The sequence below is a fragment of the Caretta caretta genome, chromosome 2 (assembly GCF_965140235.1).
Source record: "Caretta caretta isolate rCarCar2 chromosome 2, rCarCar1.hap1, whole genome shotgun sequence".
Taxonomy (NCBI): domain Eukaryota; kingdom Metazoa; phylum Chordata; order Testudines; family Cheloniidae; genus Caretta; species Caretta caretta.
The window spans coordinates 178,562,040-178,573,366 of record NC_134207.1 but is presented as its reverse complement, the minus strand read 5'-3'; the positions used below and the strand labels follow the sequence as shown (position 1 = coordinate 178,573,366).

At 36.4% G+C, this 11,327-nt stretch overlaps 1 protein-coding gene across 1 annotated transcript in view; it reads left to right on the top strand.

The window, feature by feature from the left end:
* Positions 1–3,487: 3,487 nt before the first annotated feature.
* Positions 3,488–11,327, top strand: part of POU6F2 (POU class 6 homeobox 2) — a 377,784-nt gene continuing 369,944 nt past the window's right edge. Inside the window, exon 1 of the mRNA XM_075125609.1 lies at positions 3,488–3,592. Within this exon, the coding sequence (XP_074981710.1) occupies positions 3,488–3,592 (105 nt within the window). The remainder of the gene's footprint in view (positions 3,593–11,327) is intronic.

The following is an 11,327-nucleotide window of genomic DNA, read 5'->3' as shown; positions in this document are numbered from 1 at the left end:
ATGCCACATCACAGCATTGCAGGATTTGTCATTTTTATCCTTCAATTATTATTATTATTTGCAAAGAAGGGAATCGTAGCTCATTTCTGGTCTTCTAAATACCACCTTGAGCTCTGCTCTCCACCTAGGATCTGTACTATGGCATGAGCTACCTTTTTCCCTCACTTGTTGTTTTCTTCAGTTTGGTTAGTGAGCATAGAGCTAAGTTACTATGTTGAGGAGAAAAAAGAATAGCAGTCAGGGGAGAAAACTATTTTCCCCCTCCCCCATAAACAACAAGAAGGGGGGGGAACACCATCAACAAGTGTCCGAGCATGGACAAGGTTGGGCCTGGAAGTTGCACACTGAAGTTGTGGGGGTGATAGCAATGGAGGTGCTGGAGTGGACCCTTCAGACCACAGGACAAAGTAGTCATGCGTGAGTGGCAGATGCTTGCAAATGCAGGCAAACTTTGCTGAGGGAACAAACCGCATGCATTACAGAAGTGAGAGGAAATGATGGGTGGCAGAGGAGAAACTCCAGGCTGTTAGGGTTAATACTATTGTCAATAATTTTAGTTCTACGCAGAGGCACTGAACAAAGGAAGTTTTTTAAATAGATTTGCATTTACTAGAAGAGTGAATTCTAATTTTCATCAGTCTTTGTAAACTAAGTGGCAGCACATTTCTGAATGTAAGCAAAGAGTTCCTCCTTGCGGGTGTGTATATACTTGTGAGTGTGGTAGGGACTTTGTGGTTTGCCAGCTTCTGAGTGTTTGTGTGCAAGAGGGTGTGTCTGTGTAAAGGAAGGGGTATCAGTTCTGTGTGTACACAGTGAAGTGTTTGTTATTGAGAAGGGTGTGTCTAGGTCATGGTGTATGCTAATAAAATCCCCACAAGAGTAAGTGTAAGAGGTTTGTTTTGCGTAGAGAAGTTACAGAAATTTGAAATGAGTGTATACATTTCCGCTGCAGAAAGGCTCTTCCTGAAAAGAAACCATAAAACAAACATCTTCAACTTGCCTTTCAGATTCCTATGTTTGCCTTAGCGAGGCTGTTTTTGTGGAGACTGCTCAGGCAGCCCCCTCTGCTCTCTTCCCCAGTCACCAGCTGTAGGTTTATTTTACTCACGCTGATCATGTTGATGATGATTATGCCCTTTACAACAATAACTATTTTTTTAAAGGATCGTCTTGAAGAATGAAACCGCAGCAAATTCTAGATTGACTGAAAGGCAACCCAGGGTATTAGTTTGATGATACTGGATAAGGAGGAACAGATAAGATTTCAGCATGAGTGGTGTATTTTAATTATGTTTAGAAATGAAATGCAGAGCAGATGTTGGAAGTACCATTTCAAGTACTCCTTTCCAGTTCCAAGGAGGAAAGTTCCCGTGAATATTGCACATATTTTACAGTCCTTGATTGGAAGAAGTTTTTGTCCCATATTTTGTTTTTTTGACTCCTTGTATGTACCGATGTGGAAATTCTTTTTTTCGTATCTTTCACATTTTCTTTGAAATATGCAGCAAAACTTTCTTTCTGAAGTTTCTACTTAGTAATTTTAAAATAACTGTAGTAGAAGAACTGGAAAATGCAAAATCAAATTGGCACCTCTCTCTCACGTCCCCCACCTTCTACTTTCTCACAAACACTCATTGACATGCTGTTATGTTTTAAGCATCCCTGGTTGTTGGAGTCTTAATTTTAAATCGTTAGACTAATTAGACGAGCAAATTCAGCAAAAAGCAGGACCAGAAAATGTGCTATTTATACAATTTTCATCTTTCATGATCATATGTGTGTTTTATGACTAAGAAATTTACGTTATAGATTTCCAAGTGGTTTTTCTTAAAGCCATAAGTGGAATTAGGAATGCTTAGGTCAATATTTACAATACCTTTTGAAAAAGAAAATTATTCACAAAAAACTACTGATAACCTTGTTTAAACTGGAAAGGGTATGATGCAAATATTAGGTGCAGGTACTGCTTTTTACTCTGACAGTTATTGAAAGCCAGCTTGTTTACAGTAGTAAAGTAACTGGAATTTTAAAATGAAGACAAGAAAATGAAGCTAATATTTATGGGTTGCAGAGTAACAGCCGTGTTAGTCTGTATTCGCAAAAAGAAAAGGAGTACTTGTGGCACCTTAGAGACTAACCAATTTATTTGAGCATGAGCTTTCATGAGCTACAGCTCACTTCATCAGATGCATACTGTGGAAACTGCAGCAGACTTTATATACACACAGAGAATATGAAACAATACCTCCTCCCACCCCACTGTCCTGCTGGTAATAGCTTATCTAAAGTGATCATCAAGTTGGGCCATTTCCAGCACAAATCCAGGTTTTCTCACCCTCCACCCCCCCACACACAAATTCACTCTCCTGCTAGATGTTGAACAGTAATACTGCAAAAACATCAGGGCTGTTATTTTAATATATTGCCAGATAGCTGTATTGATCCTCAAAGGGTTAAAGTGCTACTGGGTTACATTAATGTCACCCTTCAGCAATCACTGGCCAATAATACATCAGCAATCAATGCTGTAACGTGTTGTTCATAACACTCAGCTTTTGGAGACAAGTGCATGATATATTTTGACAAGAAAGAAAAAAAATAGTCCTGGAAATTCTTGCAAATCTTAACTCAGAAGGGAAGATATATGAAACAAACTGTTTCCATTCGAAAAAAATGGTAATGTTTGCCATCATAAGTAACAACATTTTATGTCAGTTCAGCGGAGCAGTGAATGAACCAAAACTCTGCTAACCTTCAAAATGGAAAGGGTTCTGTGAGTAGGATTTACATAGTTTGAATATTTTATATTTTTAGTGCTCATCACAGTTCACACAAACTCATACTTAAATATGTATTTCCAATCAGCAAATGTTCAATGGGTGATGGTGGGTTACAATGAGGACTATTTTAAGCTTTTAGTTAAGGGCACCAGTTTCACAGCCCCCCCCCCCCCCTTTTTTCCCCCTTCTTCTAGTTTTTACTGATTTCATACTACTTGTATATGAACATAAGAGGCACAGCAAGACTGTTCACTTTGACAAAAAAGAAACTTAAAGAAATCAGGAAATCAGTCAGCCCATAGAAGAATAACAAGGGAGAAATAAATAAATAAAAAGAGAGAACACAAAGGGTTAAAGTTCTGACCACTGTATCCATACATAAAATGATATCACATTATCTGGAAAGTTTAGGCTTAAAGAGAAAGCATCAGTTCAAAATACCTCTTGGGTTTGTTAAATCTTTAGGCTGAAGATTACAGCAAGTGTTTTGTCTTTGGTGAGTAGCTGTTTGTCTCACTTTATTTACTTGGTATTGGGTATTTGTCAATGTCATTTCATATCTGCAGAAAATTCATACGTTATATGGAAGTATGTATGTGTGTGAGTGTGCTGAAGGTCACATGACTATTTCATCCTATTTGGTGGAGCAGCTTGACTTTTTTCCCTTGCTTTTGGTGATGGTTGTGAGTGCAGAAGTTGATTGACAGATGCATGCCAGAAACCCCCATTCTCCTTTTCAAAGACTACATATGATGGATTGCGATCTTTCAGCTCAGCAGGACACAGGGACCATGCAAGCTGTAATTGGTCAGGTATGGAGTCAGCCATTTCTCAACTCCCCTTTTATTTTTTTCACAAGGGTCTAACCATATGATTCATGTAATTCATATTTACAGTACCATCTTTCTATCTGTATCTTCAGCTACCAGCAAGTGTAGTGCTGAAAGTGAGAAAGGCAAAAGACCATATTAATCTGGCCAGGGACTCACTAGTTAAACCTAAAAATGTCATGCTTTGCTTTAATAATCCCAGTTTATAATTTAGTCTGAGCTTTGTCAATATTTATTTTTTAATTTACCTTTATATTTTGTCTAAATATACTGAAGTAGAAGAAGTGAAGAGCAAAAGTATTATGTTTACTAAGGAGTTGCTTCATATTCCTAATGCTGTTCATTATTTGTATATTGGCTGTATTTTTATACTAGAGGCTGTGGATTTCTTTGCTTTTTACTCCTAACCCAGATAATGTGTGATTGAGCTTGGTAAATGTAGTAGTCTTTGCTGCTGCAGAGGGGCAGCCTGCAAATTAAACACTGCCACAATCTGAAAGGTCCAGGTGGTCTGCTCGTGCTTCCTAATGCAATCCAGCACAACAGCTTTAATAAACAGCTCTATTTAGTTCTCCCTCCCTGTATCCAGGGAAGTGAACTGGTCTGGGGCTGCTGGGATGAAATGCCAGAAGAATATCTCTCTGAGGCCTCACAAGCTGATTTTTAGAGCTTTTCCGTTTTGTCGTCTTTTGTCTTCCAAATGGGTCAGTGAGTCCTTCTCTTTCTGTTTTGTGATTTCTGATAAGTCTGTAGTTCTATGTGTGTGTGTTTTAAATGATCTGTTTTGAGCTTAACCAGAAGAGAGAAGAATCATTGTCTTTTCATTTGCCTTCAAATAATAACCTGGACTGGTGGTGAAAGAAATTATAGTGTCCTGCTGCATAGGAAGGGCTGTTTCCCTATGAGTGCAATAGGAGTGGGAAGAGGGTGTCTGATTTTTTGCTAACAAAATTTTAAGTACTCAACACTTTCTCATTAACCATTGACTCATAAATCAGTCTCTGGTAAAGGATATTTATGAACTCTCAAAAGTTTGTTATTTTTTTGCATATGTTTCCAGCATAGTGAACACATGCTGCTAAAGTGATGACACAGTATTTGTATTCCCTGTATGTTAATACAGTGGTGGAAAAACACACATTTTACTATTTTCAACTAAATTACAGCAAAGCACTGAAGTCTCTCAAAGCATATGGTTTATTAATATCATCATATGCAGTAATGCACTTTTAGATGGAAAATGTCAGATACGTAATACCATGTTTACCACAGACTAGTATTGCTTTAAATATTTTAAAAAGAGAGAATACATTTTTTATTAAAAATCCCCCAAACATTAAATAGCTTTCTGTTAGCACTTAAAAAGTGGCACTTTTTTGGCAGTATAAAATTGCCTGAAAAAAATATGTTTTGGAGAGTGCTAATTACCTTTTTGTGCCAACTTGTTCAGTGTTAAATAAATATATTTTATGGTATTAAAGCAAATGTAACAATAAGGATTTACATATATACTGTTGACAGGAAATGTAACTTGAAGGCTTGAAGAATCACAAACCTTGTGATAGCTGCAGTATCCTCATTAATGTAACTTTTCCCGTGTATAAGTTACCTATATTTTATTTAATGCTTGTTATATTTTTGAAAATGATTTTTGACAGTGGAATGAGTATGAGCATGTTTCTTTTGTGTATAATGTTTAATATTCCTCAATTAAAAACAAAGTTAGATGAATGTCTGAAAAAATATTTATAGTGTGGTGTTGTATGTCATTTTCCAAAAATCAATAATGAAAGCATGCACTTAAAAGAAAAATACATTTCACAATTTTAGGAACTAACTTTCTTTTTTTGTGTTAATTCAAGAGTATTGTTAATTAAGTCACTTATACAGCTTATGTGTGAGTTATAAATGTGTTCCAAGCATTTCTGCATATGTATGTGTGGACGTATGTGCATATAGGATGTGTACATGTATACCTATATATGTCTGTGTACATACATACAGTATTTTCAAGTCAATTTATTTTAGTTTTCATAAATTCTTCTCTTCAGTTTTTTATGAATAGCTACATAAATAGCTAATGCAGAATAAATAGCTAAAAATTTAAAAAAGATTTACCCTTTGATTAGAACTGCTGATATATGTTTTCGGTTTGTTAAATAAAATGCATTTTAAAATTAGGATGCATAAAACAATCATTTTAATTAGCTCGTATTAATGAAAATAGAAATATTGATTTTCCTGTGGGTCTAAAACATTCAGCTGATAAAAAGAGAAAATAACTATCAAATGACATGCCCTAGGTTCCATAAAATCTCTCCAAAATTACATGTACTATATATTCTTTATTACTGATAAATCATAAAGCTATGAATACATACCGGTATACATACCGGTATTTTTAAAAATGACCATTTCATTTGCTCCCATAATAGTGCTGAAAAAAGTTGTTCTTATGAGTTCTTGTTAACTTTCAAGGACCAAAAATTAAAACTTTAAAGAAATTTTTACCATTACATTTTTTCATTTTGTAACAATATTTCTCTCTGGCTTTAAGAACCAAATTCTGTTGGTGATGGCAATGGTAGGCATATTATTGCAGTCCTAATCATTATCTAGTAGCTGGTGTACTGGCTCCCAGAATTGCTTATATACCATCCCTCTGGATTTTTCCTCCCCCAAGCAAGCAATTAAGCAGCCAAGTACTCTGAAGAACAACCTCCTTGCCTAGTGTGTCAAGATCTAGAAGCTCATTGCTCATTGTGATTTTGATTCATAACTGGTGTGTTTGGAATCAAACCCTGATCTTTGACAGCTACCTTCCTTACATGCTGAACCATAATAGCTGTTTAAAATTATTTTCTTTTTATCCTTTTACATGTACATTTAAGTAGATTCCAAACCAGTTTTCCCCCTTTACCCTGAGACCGCCGAAACTGGTTACTAACTGTATCATCATCTAATTAATTAAGCTGTATCTTTCTACCTTGTCTGTTCACTAAATCTTTACTGCACCTTCTTTTATTTTTTATTTTTTGTTGCAGACCTGAGCTTGTGAGTGACAGGTTAGTTCATCAGCATTACAGCCCTCTTGTTTTTGTCTCATCTCATGCAGACAGGTCACTGTGTCCAATCACCCTTCTGGCTTTGCTGTCCCCAGGGGAACCAAGGCCAGCCTGCCATCTTGATCCAGAGGCCCGAGGGCCCATGCTGGCTGCACATTTGTGTTCACTGGTTTTTGGAAATATAGTAGAACAGAGGGATACGAAATTAGATGGTAATAAAAACAAATGAAGTAAATTAGCAAAAAGTAAAAATCTTCTTCAAAAAGGCAAGAACTTGTCAATATTAGTGTGTTTGGGTTGCCTTTCTTAACATCAGCCATGTTTATATATTTCAGTTATATCCTCCCATATGGTCTCATAATCTAACAAATGCTGTATATGCAAGAGTAAACACATGCTCTTTTTCCATAGAGAGTTTGGCTCCAAAGACCAATTTATGAGATTGATATCTCATACATTGTACAGCATAGCTGGGTCCTCTTCAGTTTTTACTTTGTTGTTTGTTTGTTATAATTATTTTAAGCAGTGGGATACCTTGGAAAAGAAGTCACTCATTTCAGTGACTGACTGGTCACTTTTCACAAGATTGATCTAAATGTCCAAATTAGTGGGTTTTTTAAACTGATTAATGCATTTGCAGCTGGCTAATTTTTAACCAGTGAAGAGAATATCTATATTTTAGTTTGGCTTGAACATTCATTAAACAATTCCTTGAGTACTCCTACAGAGAATCTTTTGCTGTTCAAATGCACATTCCTATTTCTAATCTGAAGGACACATAAAACTTTATTCTTTTAACTAAAAGAATCTTATACATTTAAGCATTCTAAACTTTATATTAAATACATTTTAGGAATAAACCCTTTTTCTACATTTTGGGCCATTCTTGTTCTCTCTGGCAAAATTAGTCTCATTGCGGTGAGTAGGACTACTTGCATGAGTAAGGTATTTGACCCACTGTCTACTTACAGAACTACTGTGGAGAGAGACATCATTGTCCTATATGGCTACCAACAGTTGAATTCTGTCATTGGAGAGAGCAAGTGAGATGCTTATGGACAGGTAGACATTAAATCTTGTTTTCAGTAGTGCTGAAAACAATGTAAACAGAAAGAATCATGTCTAAAAACATATTTTTAATATTTATGTACACCCTGGTACTCTGATAATGAAACATTCCATCTCCACAGAAACACACTCTTTTATATGCTCTCCAGTACAGAGTTTCCATAAAAATTATTATTGTAAGGAGATGGAGGAATGTGGCTGTAATATTTTACAATATAAATATTTGTTGTAGAGGAGTTTGGATCTAGTTAATTTAATATATGTAAATTCTTTGGTCCTAGTCCTGGATTCCAGCAAAAGAATGCATTTCACTGTTGACTTTTCCTTTTACAGTGCAAAAGATGGATTTTTATCATTTTCTTTCATGTTTAAAATTATTTTCCTGCTTTCACACCAAAATCAGCTTTTAATTGATATCAGCCCTCTAAAAACGTTCTTATCAGTATTATTTGTTTTCATAGTGCATTTCTTTTTCATCTTGTGTTGTGTAGTCTAGCCTATTACTTGGTGATTGAACCCATTTATGAAGTCAAATGTTTAAAGAGCAGTGATTTAAAGTGCACACATATTCACCATTATTTTAACCATAAAGAAAAACAATGCACAGGATATGACCCTTAAATTGCTGGGCACGCTACAATCTTTCAGTTGTGTAGATGTTCATCTTCTGGCAACGCATTTACATTCAAGTACCTTTGCTGTGGTTCCTTGATTCTAGCCTGATAAACTGAATACCAGTCTGGGCCACTTTTCCTATGTATAGTACATGGAAGTGACTGCATTGAGCCTCTTATCTTATACTGACATGTAGCTGTAACAAGGCTTTTATTTTTTGCCTCTGATCTGGACTGAAACTCAAATGGAAGAAATAAAAGACCGTTGAAGACAAATGTATATACCTTTTTCTCGTGCTGGTGAAGTACTTCTCTTCGTGGTGCCTGTTTGTGATACCTCTTATTACGCTATAATTACAACAACAGCTGTTTTGCTGTGTCAGTTCTGGGAGGTCTCACTCCGAGCGGCCTTGATTTGGCTTAAGCCTGTGCAAAAGTCTCATTGAAGTCAATGGGAATTCAGCACATGCTTTAAGTTTAAAATGTGCTTCAGTGCGCTGCCGAGTTGGGACCCAAATCCTTACTCATGTGAGTAGCCCTCAGTTGTTCAAGCAGTTCTATACACCACTGAACTCAGTGGGACTACTCACAAGAATAAAAGTACGCAGGATCAGGCCCTGGCTGCCTATTTACAAACTGTCGTTGCTCATAAATTCAGGGAAGTCTGATTTAAATGCCGGCTAAATAATTACAATACACACTGTTGTATAATTAGAGGTGACTATTAGGATAAAAGAGAGTAATTTAAGGCTCTCGAACATTTTCATTTTTCATGAATGTCAGGATTACAGGTAAATGGACTATAGCTTCAGGCTTTTTGTTTTATCGCTGGCTTTGAAACCTTTCTGATATGTAGGACTATGTCTTCAAAAGAGAGAGATTAGCTGTTGATATTTACTGCTGATTCTCTGTTGACTGGTAGTGCTGTTGCATAGGAGAGTTTTATCTAACTGTGAGATCAAAAGAAAATTTTGAAGATCAAGAGACTGTTCTAAATTCCTAGCTATTTTGAAAGTGACAGTGGGGGGGGGGGGGGAAGCTTTATACCAAAGCACTCTCTTCTGTCCAATGGTATACATGAATTTTCTTAAGCAATGAAAAATAAAGTTATTGCAAATGGATATTTCCACTATTAAAGATATATGTACTGTTCATGTCTTTTATACTATTTCTTGGCAAAATTAAGTCCTGAACCTGCAAGCCCTTAGGCACAGTCTTAATTTTACTCTCATGAGTAAACCCATTGACTCCATCGGGACTACTCATGGGCTTGGACTCGCACATGCTTAACATGGAGTTAAGCATGTGCGTGTTTGGAAGGTTGGGGCCTTACAGCCAGATATTGTAAACCCTTACTGACAGTAGTCCATAGTCACAGTAATAGTACCATTGCTGCGCTGCAATCTGTTGCTCATGTGAGAAAGGATTTACTCTGAAGTCTTGCTCCTGTTAATATCAATGATAGTTTTTCTTTCACTTCACTAAAGCGATCTACAGCCAGTTGGGAAGTAAAAAGTCTTGATCCTGCAAATTTGTATCGCTTGATTGTATTGTGAGATTAGTTCTGTTGACCGCAGTTGGACTACTTGCCTGATATTGTCTACTTGTAACTGCGGTACTGGGCCCTAAGTTAGGCATAGCTCACAGACAGCAAGGGGTATTCCAAAGAAAAACAGGTCTTTAAGCAAAAGGAAAAAAAAGTTAAAAACAAACCACATAATATTTCACTCACAGCTACCATCAAGTAAATTTTGTTTTACAAATTTCAGACATTTTCAGGTATCTCATGCTCGTGTGTTTAGGAGACACAGTCGAGCTCTGTAATGGCACTTCCAAAACGGAAGTATAATAAGGGCACAAATAATAGGACAAAAATGCTTTTTAGTAACCCCGTGCTATGGAAACAAGAGTTTCATTCAAGAGACAATAACAGAGCATGAGCCTTTTACAAGCAGATTAAGTAAACTGGTGATAATATGATGCAAAACAGCTGCGGTTAAACATATTACAGTAGATAATTATTGACATATCGGAATATTGTCCATTTTACTGAATTGTTTACTTCTCCAACTGCATTTCTGTTTATTGGGCCAGCTTTTGAGTTAAAAGCTAAGTCAGCTTTAGTTAGGCTTTAGTCAGGCCATACTCACACTGAAGTAAATAGGAGTTTTGCTGGAACTAAAATCTAAATACGAACTCGAGGATTTAGCCCATGTTTGGAAGATATAGTATTAAAGAAATACCAGATGAGCTAAGACTACAATATTTATGATTCGTTCTTTGTTTCAGAGTGTGGTCTCAGTCTTGTTCTCATTGTCCAAAAATCCCATGGTCCTCATTTGGAGCCAAATCAAGCCCATTATTGTTTACCCACAATATGATGCAGATGCTATCGGGCTCAGTTTTCTTATACAGCTCACAGAGAATTTTGCCTCAGGCATACCAAACCGTAACTGCAAAAGGTGGGTAAAGATGTAAACAACATTGATATTTGTTGAAAAGAAATGTTTCCTTTAAACAAGTAAGTAGTAAATAAAATAACAGTAATGAGTCTTATGTAGTTCTTGGTATTGGACCAAACCCTGAGAAGTGCCGAATACTTGCATAACACCTGCAGTTCCCATTCATTTCAGTAGGAGTTGCTGTTGTTCAGCAGAGACCAAATCCTGAAAGTACTGAAAGTTCCTTAGTCCCTTTCTCAGCATGATCAGGCCTTAAAATCTCAGTAGGGGAAGCTTTCATTTATTTTTTTTATTTTGATACTAAGTGATAAAGAGGAGTGGCTAGTACTGGTATATTAAGCTAGTCTAGGGAAACACAACCACTGTAGGATTCCTTGCTAAATGTTTTACCTTCTCCACACCATGTCCATCCCACTCTGTGTAGAAAATGTGCTTCACGTTCATCAGATGGATTATACAAAGCAGAAATAATATCTGCAAACAAGATTCCTTCAGTCCTTTGGAGTAA